The sequence below is a fragment of the Crinia signifera genome, chromosome 6, assembly GCF_055691185.1.
Source record: "Crinia signifera chromosome 6, ASM5569118v1, whole genome shotgun sequence".
In the NCBI taxonomy this organism is placed as follows: Eukaryota; Metazoa; Chordata; class Amphibia; order Anura; family Myobatrachidae; genus Crinia; species Crinia signifera.
In genome coordinates this window covers 97,393,072-97,408,991 of record NC_139222.1, presented here as the reverse complement: position 1 = coordinate 97,408,991, position 15,920 = coordinate 97,393,072, and the positions used below count along the sequence as shown (strand labels likewise).

General features: G+C 42.0%; 1 protein-coding gene across 1 annotated transcript; it reads right to left on the bottom strand.

Moving 5' to 3' along the window:
* Positions 1-14,226: 14,226 nt before the first annotated feature.
* Positions 14,227-15,639, bottom strand: LOC146009616 (paraneoplastic antigen Ma2-like). Its single transcript, XM_083150064.1, has one exon. The coding sequence runs from the start codon at positions 15,637-15,639 to the stop codon at positions 14,227-14,229; it is 1,413 nt and encodes a 470-aa protein (XP_083006190.1).
* Positions 15,640-15,920: the final 281 nt, after the last annotated feature.

Sequence of the window (15,920 nt, the reverse complement as noted above, 5' to 3'; positions counted from 1 at the left end):
TGGTTTTTATTGGTTTAACTGTTTTTATTAGCCAGCGCTGCTATTTTATATTTTCTTTGTTATCTATTCAGTCCAATTCTGACTAACCTGACATCCACTAGCAGCTGCCAGTAATCCAGCCCAGGTCGAAGCGCCACCTTCCCCTCCCCCTTGAAGGGGAAACCAAGTTCCCAGTTACATGTGGGGATATATATGGATGACCAGAAGTGGGGATGCCCGACACCGGCATCCCAAAAGAGGGGATCCTGACAGGGGTCAGGCAAGTACACCTAACCCTCCCTCCTGCAGCCTATTCCTGCTCCCCCCCCCCCCACAGCATTACCTTAAGCCTCGCTGATGAAAAGGAGACACTGAGCAATATGATTGCTGGGGATATATTGCTAGCAATATATCCCCAGCAATCATATTACCCCGTGTGTACACAGCATAACCCCATACAACACCCCCTTTACCTAACCCTCCCACACACACAGTCTGACCTCCCCCACTTTTTTTTGCGAATTCTGTTTTACTGGAATTTCAAGAGGTAAAAGGGACATTGTACAGTTGGGAATCATATCACACAATACACAAATAATACCACTTAAGCAAATACATTGATGAATAAACAACGTATCAAATGTGGAAAAAAAGTAAGTTGGGAATTTGCATAAGCCATATCTGTGCAACCTGAAAAACATATCGTATTCATCTTATTATTTTAGTAGGTAGTAGGGTGAAAGAAACAGAGAAGTAAGGAAGGTAAAGAGGATCCTTTTGCTGCCTCGGCCTAAGCCGCCTGAGTTGAGAAGGGTATTATGTGATTCTGATATTCCATTGTCTCCTTAAATTGGAGCCAATCAAACTAGGCGGTAATAAATTGAGAGGAAGATTTCTTAAAGGAGGAGGTTAAATCCTCCATTAACATGTTGAAAACAATTCTCTGTAGCCATTTAGAGATAGGAGGCTGCACAATTGTTCTCCAAAAACCTGGAATAGTAGCTCTGGCAGCATGCATAAAATGCCTCAGTAGAGAATTCTTAAATTGAGATATGGGGAAATCAGAATTCAGGAGCCCCCGGAATTGGACCTGTGATCCGCTTAGTGATGCCGTGAACCTGTTTCCAAAAAGTGGCTATTATGGGGCAGTGCCACCATAAATGAAGGGGAGTACCTGGTGGGAGGCCACATCTCCAACAATGTGCTGGCACACTAGGGAACATTTGATGGACACGATCAGGGCAGGGGTACCATCTTTTTTTTAAAAATCTTTTTATTAGAGTTTTCAATAGCAAAATTAACAAAATCTCGCTTTACATTGGAATTTTCAATAGCAAAATAAACAAAATCTCACATAACATGCATGCTTGTGGTAAATAACATGATACATAGTTTCCCGCTTAGACAGGACTGAACATATACAATTTAAAGATTGTACATGGGTTGATCAAGCAATGTATCGAAAAGAAGATAATAAAAATAAAACTTAAATAAATGTTAGTTTATATTCAGCATATGATCTCTCAAGGCCTTCTCCGCCAGAATAACAATTCAAGCATGCATGCAAAATGTTAGGAGCACCATGTATTTAACGAGTAGATATATCAACTAAACATATATACTTAGACTTATGAAGGAGGATAAGGGAAGGAGGGGGGGGGAGGAAATAACTCCAGATATGAATAGTGAAATAAGCAAAAAACCATAAACAACTATGATTGAGGACTTGATTATTAGTTAGGTAGAGGCGGAACCTCAATATCGATAATAATCTGGTTTCGGGTATTGTCATCCAGGGTATTTAAAAAAAAGACCACTTCAAATAGAACTTGCTGGGCCCTTGAGGTTGTTCCAAGCAGGCATATTTTTTCTCAAAGTATAAGAATCGGAGCATTCTCCGTTTAAGATCCATTAAAGTTGGAGCTGCTTTCTTGGTCCAGTACATAAGGATGCATTTCCGAGCCACTGTAATCAAGGTAATTAAAAGGGGTATGGCATGTTTGTTTATTGAGTCCATCGACCAGTTTTGAATTGAGAGTCCCATGCAAGCAGCAGGGTCAAATGACCATTGCACTGTAAACATTGTGTTTATATATTCGAGAATTTTACACCAGTATCTCCTAAGCTTGTAACGGTCCCACATACAATGCTTAAAATCGGCTTTAAAGGAACCGCATTTATAGCAGTGACCCATTTCATCTTCAACCATATATTTACGCTGGTTAGGTGATATGTAGGCTTTGTGAATTGTACGAATATATACCTCTTGAAGGTAAACTGATTTTAGGGATTTAACAGTGAGAAATTGCACTTGAGTAATATGGTCTAACTCATTAATGGATGGTAAATCAGCATGCCACCTTTCAACCAAACCTGACCAGTGCTTTGTATCAGTAAACATTTTCTTAGTAAGAATTTTATAAAGATAAGATAATTTGTAAGGCTTGGTTTTAATATATAATAATATCTGGTCTAGTGACTCTAAATGTGATATATTCCCACTTAAGGGAGTTTCTGAGGCACTGGGGATGGATTGAGTCGCAAAGTGTCTCATCTGGTAAAACCTAAATAAATGAGACTTTGGTATGTTATATTTCTCAACCAGTTCCAAAAATGAAAGAGGGCGGCCCCCAGGATCGAACATTTTACTTGACAAGTCAAGTCCATTGTCTCTCCAGATGCTAAATCGGGTGTCCAACAGGGAAGGGGGAAAAGCTGGGTTACCCCAAAGAGGGGTATAGGCTGTTTTGTTTGGGTTTCTGCGAAGTATGCGACCAATCCGAAGCCAAGTTTTGAAAGTATCTTTAAATAAGATATGGTCTCTGACCTCTGGCGGCAGCGCCCCCCGTGTTAAATGAAGCAGAGCCCCTGGAGAATAGGGATAAAAGACATCCCTTTCTAAAGCTTGTTCAGTGTAAGTAGACTGGTTTAAGAGCCAGTCTCCAATATATCTAAAGTGAATGGCTAGTACATAACTAGATAGGTCAGGATAACCTAGTCCACCGGATGATGTTGGAGCTTTGAGTTTAACTTTTGCAATTCTAGGGCGTTTTCCCCTACATACAAAACCAGCAAATAAAGATTCTAATTTCATTATATCCAATTTTTTTAGACTGAGAGGGATCATCTGCATACAATATAGTCATTTGGGCAAGATAATAGATCTAATTATAGCTACTCTGCCCAACAAGGAAATGGGAAGATCCTTCCAACTTTCTAGTTTGGTTTTAATTTGAGAAATTATTGGGGTGTAATTTAATGTATATAGATTATTTAGGTTGTTACTGATTTGATTTCCAAGATACTTAAAATGGGATTGACAAATAGGGATCGGAGATTGTAAAGCCTGCAATTCTTGTGGGGCTGTGGATCCTAAGGGGAGTATTTCAGATTTTGTTATATTTACTCTGTAACCCAAGACTCAGAAAGAGCTAGTGGGTAGTCCATAAGTTTGTTGTAGGGCTGAGAATGAATGGACTCCATCCTGTCCGATCAAGTGAGTAAACCTCAATATCCCAGCTTTGGACCAAACTGATAGTGGTGAAAGCATGATGGTGTTGGTAGGTAGGTCAGGATTTAGTAGTAAGGGTGTTGGTAGTGAGGGGCTTGGACTGAAGATGTCTAAATTTTTTCCATGTCTTAAGGGTTGGATCGAGGGTTGTGTGTTTCGTTTGTGGTATGATCTGGAGCCAAGGGGAAATATGTGAGGGAATGTCTGTAGTATCTTCTGTTATTAGATGCCATTGTTTGATAACAGGGTTTCTTGACATTTCGATTATTCTTGTAAGGTGTATTGCATGATAATAACTAATGAAGTGAGGCAATTGAAGGCCTCCTTCTGTGCGGGTACATGTCAGTGTGGATTGAGAAAGGCGATGGCATCCCTTTCCCCATATAAAATGACTAACCATGGACTGTCTTAAAAAAGGAGGTGGGAGTTGAGAAACACTTGAAGAAAATATAAGACTTTGGGGAGTGCTGTAATTTGTATGGTGTTAATCCTACCCAGCCAAGAAAGTCTCCCTCACCCCCCTAGGCCTACTGCTACCTCTCCCCGCATAATAATGTTTTGAGAATCCGGTGCCGGAATCCTAATCAATGTCAGCATTCCTTTGTCTGTCACCTGGCGATAGTCATGATGCCAGTATCGGTATTGTGACCTTATTCCTTCAGATAAGATAAGATAATATTTATTGTCATTGCAACACAATAAAAAAATTGTAAAACAACGAAACAAGAACAGATTAACAATTTTGGTTAAAATCGGTAACTGCAGCTGGGAAGAAGCTTTTTTTCAAACGTGAGGTTCTGGATCTAATCTCTTTGTCCCTTAAAGGCAATTATAGCTACCAATAAGACAACCAATTTACTTTTTAGAAACCTCTCCCATTTACGACAAACTTTTTCTTGTAAATTCTAAAAGTTTGCATACATGATAACTAAATCTTTTTTAAAAAAAATTTCATTATATACCATATTTTAAGTCTTTAACAGCAGGGTGGAAGGATCTACAAGTGCTCTAATACAGGCTCCAAATTCTATTGAAAAGACAGGACATATAGTTCCAGCGTTACTTGTTTTTTCCTTTGGAATACTCTTTCATTGTCCGCTTTCCTTGTCAGAAAACAAGATGAAAGGGTTCTTTTATTCTGAAAACCCTTTTCTGTTTTTTGAGGCATCCATTAGCGTTTGTACTTTGCATCACGCAAGTCGTCTTTGTTTCCCTAGAGTAGATCACAACTCATTTATGTCACTTTCTGTTTTGGAAAACAATGTTTACCGCGAGTCCTAGCAAAAGTTTTTCTCTCTGATTTCATTTTTTTTCATTCTATGAGTCTGGAAGTCTTCAGGATTATGACAATATCAATAAGAAATGTAAAATTGAAGAGGCATATAGATAGATAAGAGAGTTGGGGACACACTAGAGAATATTTTGCTGAGAAAAGTTCAAATTAATAGAGAAAGAGAAAAGGAAGAAAAAACACATACAAAAAAGCGCAGCCTGAGATTTTATGGAATAGTATCTTTGTTTAACTAAAGGTCTTGGTAATAAATATATAATGAAATCAATGAAGAAAGAACTTCCCTCAAAAATGACAGAACTGCTATAGATGTTGCTAAGGCGGTTACATTTTCTTCTCATTGATGTGTTTATGAACACAGTGGTTAGTATAACTTGGGTTTTTGGTTGACAGCTTAGGGTGAAAGAGCAGCTCAGATCTTCCCCATATAAATATAGGTTTGATTTAACAATTTGGTGTCACATGTATGATTTTATAAGTGCAGAATAAAATCCACAATACTAAAACAATCTTATCATTCCTATTTATATATATAAAAAAAAGAATTAAAGTTTTTTTCCAATGATTTAACATCCTGACACATTGATATCAAAACAAGTATTGCAGGGCTAAAAGTGTTGGAGCAAGGGAATGGGAAATTATAAGTTGCACCAATTAAATTTTTTTAATGTTGTGATAGAAAATCTTCTTTTCGATGGGATCTTAAAAAATAAACCAATAGCCACCATCACTAGAGAAAAGGGTACTTGTTTCCTAGCAGGGCGCCCACTAAGCTATTAGCTTATTGGGCTAATCTGCGTAGTGAAATCGCATCGCACATCACATTGCATCGCATGGCTCTTTGTACCTTGCGATGTGTGCGATGCGATGTGCGATGTGATCTCAGTAGTTAATTTAGTTAATTTATTCACTGCACCCTGAGTGAAATCGCATCGCACATCGCATCGCATGGCCCTTTTTTGTGGCGTGAGATGTGAGATGTGATCTCAGTAGTTCATATGGTAAAACACCTAAAACACCACCACTCTCCATGTCACCCCGCAGCGTGGCGAGCGGTGGCGGAATGCGTCTTCTGACCTTTCCATACCCCCACTATCCACGTCGGCGTGGAGATGTTTTTATATAGTGTGGCGAGCCCGAAGTGTGGTGAGCGTAGCCGGATTACTTTACATGTATTCTGTGTCCCCTCGCAGGGCTTGCTGCGCTCGCCACGCTTCGGGCTCGGTGGCTAGCTGAGCTCGCCACACTATATAAAATCATCTCCACGCCAACGTGGATAGTGGAGGTATGGAAAGGTCAGAAGACGCGTTCCACCGCCGCTCGCCACACTTCGGGGTGACGTGGAGAGTGGTGGTGTTTTACTATATTAACTACTGAGATCGCATCTCACATCTCACATCTCATGCCACAAAAAGCCATGCGATGCCATGTGCAATGCGATTTCACTACATTAGCATATGTAGGAAATCTGGGCGCCCTGCTAGGAAACAAGTACCGAGAAAAGTATTGTATATTTATAATATACTGTAGATCTTGTATTTCAGACTCAGTAAAACGTCACGCACATACAATATTAAACACATTACTAGTGGTATAAATGATTAATGGCTCAGAGGTTTTGGGGAATGCAAACTCTTTTGTTACCTTCATTAGACTGAACACATCTTAAATTTAGCAGTTATTGTAAGGACATAGAGAAATCATGAGAGATTTGCTGTCTGAGTTATCTCATTAACATAATTCTGAGGAGCTGCCATGTTTATTTCAAGTTGATATGACTTTGATGGCAGTTGGTGGGCAGGAATGACAAATAATGCAGAGATCTAAGAGCTGCCACCAATATTTCATCACCCTTTTATTTTAACCTTGAAGAATAACTTAGAACATCCCAACCTGTGAACACAGCATGATCTGTTTATTGAATATGTATGTGGTAGAAATAAAAGGGTCTCCATACTATAGAGAGTAGATGCAAAAAGACTGAAATTAAGAATTACCAACAGCAAAATGTGTTTGTTTACAGTACAGTCTATGAGGCCTATTCAAAGGCCCCAGGATGCATCAGTCAGTATTTATTCCTTTAATACATTTATTAAAAAAAAATATTTCAAGTCCAATGCTCAGGAGATAACTGCTCGAAGAGTTAATGTACCACTTTTCCATGCCGGTTGTGCACATGCATTATCCAGACCACCAGCTACTATGCATACTATATACAGAGCCCAGAGTGGAATTTCAGTTCCACTAAATGCAAGATTTCCTCTAAATACTGGTTAGTCTTATTATAGACAGTGAAAGGGAAGAGGAAGAAAGGTGTAAACGGAAAAGGAATGTAGGGATATATAATCATACCTGATTGCTGGGCTACGAGTGCTCAAAGCTCAGTGAGCAGGTAAAAGTCGTTCCACGCCACCCCACACATGCAAAATCCCACCCATGTGCATGGCTGTGGTTGCGTTTGCAGCCAAGCAAACTGGGAAATCCATTTGTAATCATTCATCATCATGGGTGTTTTAAGAGAGGAGAGGAGCTGTGTGCAGCCTACACTGCGTGCCCCTCCTACCTGACGGAGAGTAGACTCTGGCATTTTGCACACAGGTGCAGGTCTCCATGAACTTGGCACCCACGCCTTGTTCCCAGGGACATAACCAGTGTGCATGCGCAAGTCACTCGGAAATGGCCGTGGCGGCCACTTTTTGAGTTATTTCTATCTCACTTGCTGAGATGCTGCCACGGCATATCAGAGGGTTAAGTATAAGATATATGTGCAGTGTGTACAGTGTCGGCCCCGCTGTACCAAGCACATTGCACCCATTATAGAAACTTATAGAGGTTGATGCTGATGTCAGTGGTCCTCCCAACGATCGACCAATGCCTGTGTTATCCAGGGCACTGCCAGAATACGCTATCATTCCACCCCCAAATGCCCGGCAACTTGCGATCAACTTGCCAGCAGCCAGCGATGGACCCTGCGCATGCTTACTGCAGGCCGTGCACATGCACAGTCTTCAAAAATCGCTTGGGCTTCCCAACCGCAGCCCAGCAAGTGGATCTGAATCGGGCCTGTAGTTTTTTTTTAAATGTTGCAAAATACAATATGTTTTAATTTCCAAAAGCGAAAGTTAAATTATTATATTATGAGTACCCAATATTTTTGACACAGCACATTAGATAACCAGGTATAACTAGACTGTAGTAAAGCATTTGACACTGTAACCCTGTTTTCCACAATGTTGTTATGTAGTGCCTCCACCCCAAGCAAGGTCGGTTGTACCGCCTATCAATCCTTATTTGCTTTTAGTCGTTGACGACTATCTGGGTGAGCTTGGGGAATCACCCTGAATAAGGTTCGGTGAGATTTAATAACGGAACAATTTATTTATACATATGTAAGTAAAACATACAACAGGATACCTTACCCAATACGGTTGGGTCAGATAAAGATATCAGATAACTATTACTATAACACCCACTACTCAATTTATGACACCCTCCCAGGATCTGAGAGATACCATACTCCTAGGAGTAGTGCCAGAATCATGCAATTGGCAAGTTTCTTACTTTGTCATATATACCAATACACATTAAGGTAGCTATTGTACGATAACCATATCATTGAGTAACAATCTTAACCACTTTGTATTCTTATTTCTTATACTTTACTTGTCTAAGCTAAGTCTTTCACTTATAGGTGATGACCCTACTACCTCAGATAGCACTGTCGGTAATCAAGTCAACAAAATCCCTACAGTAATGTCCACAAGTAAGTATGTTGTGGGCTCCTTGGTGGTATTGTTACAGATATAGCTGTAGTCTATAAAGAGCGTCCCCTGGCTCGTGGAGAACCGGGTTTAGCTCTGTGGAGTAAGCCAATATAGTTATGTTGCAGTACGGGTCCTCCTTTAGTACTCCTGGTCCCTTATATCTTGGTTTCCCTTGATCTACGCCTATTATCCAGGTGATATGAGTAAGACTTTGTGTCCACAGGTGGATGGATACTAATCTGTATAAGTAGCTGTATCTTCTTTATTATGGTGATGACTGCCTCTAAAGTCTGCGTCCCTGCTGACTAGCAATAGGTCCCTGGAAAAGCTTCTCACGTGCCAGTGTCAATATTGCACTATTATCATTAGCTAGCTTCCCCAGGTTGATTTACCGGGTTTCGCTATAGATATATGAAGCAGTAGCCAACTCTCCACCTGAATGGTCACTACAGTTGCTCCCTTGCTTGCAATGGACCGAGAGGTGTCCCCTGGCTCCTAAGCCGGGTTTAACTCTCTCCTGGTCTAGGTGTAGTTATATAAAAGGTTGGGATGATAAATAGGATTCGCCACAATCAGTGGAATACCCTCTCTTCCGGTAGCCGCTCGCTGAGGTATAGTATATACGACCTCTGAGTTGTCAGCCAGTCCTCAGGTAGTAATACTTTTTATGCAGAGTCACCTAGTATATATGTGATCTCTAACACTAACTTCTCCCAGGATAATCACTGTCACTTCATCCCGTGCAGCAACGGGGCTTAGTGCTGCTTCTTTACAACACAGCTGATTTTACACCACACGGGGAGCCCCTCCCCCGGCTATTAGTCTCTGCCAGGGATCTCCTAATCACTGTCTGAGCCTCAGCGTCACTACTCAGGTTAGCCCCTCCCTTGTTGTCCTATTAGGGAGATGTGGGCTGTATTGTATAAGGGCTGGACTCACCCCGCCTCCGGATAGGAGGTATCGCTACTCACTCCCTATCAGACTCCCGGCCTGAGCATCGATGACGCGACCGAGGCAGCGCCGCCCACGGAGTGACGCTACTTGGGAGGATTCCCCTCCGGCTGGTCTGCTCCGTCCACCACCCGACGGGATGCCAGCTGTCAGCTTCAGGTCACCGTACTCTCCTATCTCCGCCCAGGGACAAGGTAGTCACTCCATATTTCTCAGCACCGCTCTCCGTCTCCCTTATGCTGCGTTGCTCTGCACGTTCATCCCAGCCTTAACCCTTTCCCCGCGCGCTCACTCTGGAAGGTTCTCTCCCCCTCCTTATATCAGCTTTTTGTCTCTGCTGGCAACGGTGTGTTTTTCCCTCGTGCACCCCAACTTTATTTAACCCTACACTTTGACATCCACAGTCCCTCCTCAGACTCTCCCCCAACCGTTGTTATAATAGTACATTCCACTGTATATCAGACACTTGGGCATAATCCATTGGGGGTAAGAAGGGATGTTACAGTAAAGCCATATATTCAGTGTCATATGTTCCTTGTAGTCTAGGCTGATCCAGGTGGATTATAATCACCCCTCTGGTATTATGCTAAAGTCCAATGTTATCACTTAATAACAACTCACACAGTTATCCTGTTCATGCACATTTTACCCCATATTAACGTATTGATTCCTCACTTAGTACAGGGTATTACATTTCTCCCCCTGGCGATCAAGGAGGCAATGTTAAACACCAATTGCCACTTGATCTCCATCAACAAATATTCGCCTATTGTCTTATAACATATTATAGCCTTTACCAATATTTACCTAACAACAGTTTACAGCAAGACTTCCAAAATAGGGCCACAAGAATACAAGGTTAGGGTGGACTGCTCTATTTACCACTGTAGGACACCCTAATTGGTCATACGTCAACATTCTTGGCGGTCTACGCATTCTGGCTGGTAAAGGAGGTTCACTGGGATAATCATTGATAGAAGTTTCACTCCCCCAATTATCCTCGACCAAATTGGGATCAATGACTTCTGGCGTGCCGAGTATTTCCAAAGGATCTCCAGCTTCTGGTAATTGGTCAAAGTCCAAGTCCCCCTGGACTACTGGTTTAATAGTTCTATCTTGATAGAAATACCCCAATTCGTGGTCGATCTCCTCCTCTCTAACTTCTTCAACGACTGGACACTCAGCAGAAGTAAGTTTCTTTTGCGTTGATACCAGATCTTTGTCTGATTCATTACTCTCTCTAGGATCTTGGAAGGGAAACACAATGTCCTGAGTAATGGGTAATAAATGTTGGCGATGATAGGTGAGTACTGGTCCGGTATCATTTTCAGGGACTATCTGGTACACCGGGATATCAGGCAACTTTTTTAACACTACATAGGGGATGTCTTTCCATCGATTAGCGAGTTTCTGCTTGCGAGGATAACCCAGCCTCTTGAGTAGTACACGATCTCCTGGTAGTAATACTTGTTCTTTTACTTGACTGTTATACCGTGCTTGATTTTTTTTATTTTGTTTTTGGGCCGAGTTTTGGGCTAACGAGTAAGCACTATTGAGTTCCTTTCTCAACTTGTCAACATACTTTGAATGAGAAGGAGCCTTGACAGTAGTAGGAGAGGTGCCCAGGCTAATATCAATGGGTAGTCTGGCCTCTCGACCAAACATCAGTAAATAAGGGGAAAATCCCATAGCTTCATTCCTGGTACAGTTGTAGGCATGAACTAGGTGACAAACGTACTTGTTCCACTGATTTTTTTGTTTTGGATCTAAGGTACCCAGCATGTTTAATAAAGTTCTGTTGAACCTTTCCGGCTGAGGATCTCCTTGTGGATGATAGGGAGTGGTTCGGGATTTCTGTATCCCACACAGTTCACATAGCTCCTTGATGAGGTGACTTTCGAAGTCTGGACCCCGATCAGTGTGGATGCGAGCCGGCAACCCATAATGTATAAAAAACTTCTCCCAGAGTGTCTTGGCCACTGTGATTGACCTCTGATCAGGAGTTACAAAGGCTTGGGCATAGTGAGTAAAATGGTCAGTTATAACCAGAATGTTACTATTTTTTCCATTGGGACCCTCAAAGGAAAGGAAATCCATACAGACTAATTCCATGGGCCCCGAACTTTGTAGACTGACCAAATTTGCGGCATGCTGGGGTAAAGTCTTCCTTAGAATACAATTTCTGCATTTACGACAATACTCATCAATGTCTCGATTCATTAAGGGCCAATACACCCTTTCTGCTATTAATTGTTGTGTTTTGTCATATCCCAGATGCCCATGTTGGTCATGCAGGGCACTTAACACGACAGGTCTTAGATCAGCAGGTAGTACTAACTGGTATTTGTTCCTACCAGAGGGCGTGGTAGTTCTCCGATACAATATTCCATGTTTTATCACCAAATTTCTTCTTTGACGACACAATATCTTATACCTTACAGTCATCGGAGAGGAGAGGGCCGTATGGGAAGGAGTTTGTATTTGCTGCAACATAGCGCCTATCTCAAAGTCATCTGTCTGAGCTTTTCGTAACTGTTCCTTGGACCATTTAGGTAAATTTCTCATTTCTTCTTTGGTAATCCAACAATACATTAATGGTAACGATTTTCCAGAGGCGCCTAGTGCGCTAACCCGTTCTGGCAGTTGTTGTATACAGTATACTTGATGACACAGCCCTTGTAGAGCCGGAGCCGGGACTTCTATCCAGTCATCATTTTCACTAATATTGTTGGACTGAGGCACTCGCGATAATGCATCTGCATCGGTATTGTTGATCCCAGGCTTATATTTCAAATCAAAGTTGTAGTTGGAAAGAGCTGCCAACCATCGGTGTCCTGTTGCATCCAGTTTTGCCGTGGAATTGAGGTATGTTAGGGGATTGTTGTCAGTATGCACGGTGAAGCTAACTCCATATAAATAATCATGGAATTTTTCCACTACTGCCCACTTTAGTGCAAGAAATTCCAATTTATGGACTGCATAGTTCTTTTCACTACTGGAAAGACTCCGACTAACGTAGGCTATTGGTCGTAATACCTCCTCTTGCCATTGATAAAGAACCCCTCCTATACCATCCATGGATGCATCTACATGAACTTCATAAGGTAATTCTGGATTAGCATAGGCTAATACTGGGGATTGCGTCAAATGCTGTTTTAATTGTTGAAAAGAGCTGTCACACTCCGCTGTCCAACGTTCTCCAAATTCTTCCTGTGGCTTATAATACTTTCCCAAGTTATGTCGGGGTGTCCCCACCGGAGGATACCCTTTGGTAAGTTCGGTGAGTGGTCGAGCAATTTGAGAATATTGAGGGACAAACCGCCTGTAGTAACCACAGAATCCCAAAAATGAACGTAATTCTTTTAATTTCATGGGTCTAGGCCACTCCTTCACTGCCGCTATCTTATCAGGGTCAGTAGATACTCCCTCCCGGCTGACTACATGGCCCAAATATTTGACGGTGGTCTGGCACAGTCTGCATTTATCAATTGACAGCTTCAATCCCTTTTGGTGTAACCTCTTCAGTACTTTCATTAATCGATGATTGTGTTCTTCTAATGTCTTACCGAACACGATGACATCATCGAGGTATACGAGTACCTCCCGATAGCACATATCCCCAATTACTTTTTCCATTGTCCTTTGAAAGGTTGCAGGGGCCCCCTTTATACCTTGTGGCATTTTAAGAAACTCAAAGAACCCTATCGGACAAATAAAGGCGGTCTTGGCACAATCATCTGGATGCATGGGTATTTGATAGTATCCTGATCTTAAGTCCAGTACGGAAAACCATTGGCTCCCCTGAAGGCAGTCCAGAGCTTCTTCCACTTTTGGTACTGTGTACTGATCTTCCAGAGTTCTATTATTAAGAGTTCGATAGTCTATACACAATCGTATATCTCCATTTTTTTTTCGTGCGACCACAATGGGAGATGCATAAGGACTTTGAGATTCAGCTATTACTTGATTCTCAAGGAGAAATTTTAAATGAAGGCGCACATCGTCGAAGTCTGCAGGAGCCAATCTTCTGGACCTTTCACGAAATGGGGTATCATTAGTCAGTCGTATTCGGTGTTCCACCCCAGTGGCCGTTCCTAAATCCCAATCGCTTAACGAATATACTGATTCAATTACTTTCATGTCCCGGATGAGTTGTTCCCGATCATCATATGAGATATCGCTACCATTAAAACATTCCAATATTCGGGTGTTGAAGGGGGAAAAGTCAACCTCATCAGTTCTGGAGTGGTCCATATCCTTTGAAACTACAAAGAAATTGAGAGATTTTGCCTCGTGGTCAGAAGAAGGTGAGATTATGTTATCTTGGTCTTGGCACCACTGAGACAATGTTTTGAATAGATGTGAATTAGTCCCCACAATCACAGAAACAACATCTTGTCCAGAGGGAGGATCAGGACATACAAGTGCTAAAAAAGGCAATGGGTGTTGATACTCTGCAGTATTGTCTACAAACTGAATGTGAGTGGTCACATATCCCAAGTAGGGGTATTTCTGATGACTCAATCCCCATATCACTAGTCCCTCTATGGGATTCACAGGTACATCTGACAGGTGTTGCTGGTACCATCCCTCAAAAATTATTGAGACTTGTGACCCACTGTCCAATAATACTCTACAATACTGTCCATTTATTAGCGCTGGAACCATTGGGGCGTCTCCAACTAAGCCATTGTTTATTAAACTAGACCACTGGGTGTTCCCCATTGAAGTTACATCGATGAGTGGGGAGTCGATGCGGGGGTCATCGGCGTCCCTGGTACGTTTCCCGATGGTGTAGAATCCCGAGGGTCTGTATTAGTTACTCGTCGGCTATATCTTCCCCGTTGTGAGCATTCGAAACTACGATGGCCCAGTTGACCACAACTATAACAGGTATAGTTCCCTCTATCATCTGATCTTCGATTATAACCTCGTCCACGATTCCTAGGGGCTTCATTCATCCCAGGCGCAGCTGGAGTCTGAAAGGCTATTAGTTGATCTAATTTCTTATTTTGCTCTTCCATAAGCTGGTATAACCGGTCAGAGGCTAAAGGTACTTCAGTAGCTGGAATTACCACCTTAACTCTTTTGAGGGTCTTTTCTCTGTTTTCAATTTGCACTTCTTCCAATTTCACTTCTTTTATTAGCTCACTCAGAGTTGGGGCCTTGTCTTTGGATATAGTACACCTAAGCCGTTGGGCCACTGGGTTGGATGTCAAAGCTCCCCGCAACACGTACTTCAGTCTTTTCTCATCCATTTCTGCCCCCTGAATTCCTCCTTTGTCTAATAATTTATACAGAATCTTATTTAGACGATAGATGAAATTAGTAAGAGTCTCATTCGGTTCTTGGTATGTGTGATTAAGTCTAGATAATAGATCTCCTACATCCTCTAACGTTCCGAAAGAGTAGTCTAGGGCATCGAAATAATCCTTAAGCGTAGCATTACTATTACTCCTCCTGGTAGCTTGTATAATGCCCATGGCCGGCCCTCTAAGACTCTCTACAATGCGTTGTTTTTTTATATGCTCCGGGCATCGCCATTCTTCTGAATACTGTGTAGCTGTTTCCCTCCATGCCTCATAATTTTCTTCTCCCGTCGGAACTGGTACCAATCCCGAAAATATGCGTAATCGCCTATATCCTCCTTCATAATGCCACCTTTCCATCTGACTAACTACTCGATCCATAACTTTATCCACCGACGGGTCTTGGTCTAGTTCCCGAGTTGCCTCAGTAGCTAAGTGCGGACTAGTATGTGAGTCCTTTCCCCTTTCGCCATTTCCAGCATGGGTAGCATAACTTTCCAGTTGTATCTCTCTCTGTTCCTCCCCAGCACATTCCGGCCAGATAATCTTCCACCTTTGGGTGGGTGACTGGGAGGTTATAATCTGAGCCGGTATTAAGGTAGAATCCAATTTGTTAAGGTTAGTAATCAATACTGCCCGCACATCTCCTTCTCCACCTCTGGATTTTTTATCGACCAATTTGGGTCGACGTACCCCATACAGTTTATCGACTTCTTCCAGAATTTCTTCGTCAGACATGTTGTCAAACTTTCCGGCCATAGCAAAACTACAGTCCACAAATAATCCATGGCGCTGCATCCACTCCTGGAGTTCTTGGGAAGTTATATGTTCCATTTTGGTTCGGTGGATCTCAGCAGTGCCTCCAGATGTAACCCTGTTTTCCACAATGTTGTTATGTAGTGCCTCCACCCCAAGCAAGGTCGGTTGTACCGCCTATCAATCCTTATTTGCTTTTAGTCGTTGACGACTATCTGGGTGAGCTTGGGGAATCACCCTGAATAAGGTTCGGTGAGATTTAATAACGGAACAATTTATTTATACATATGTAAGTAAAACATACAACAGGATACCTTACCCAATACGGTTGGGTCATATAAAGATATCAGATAACTATT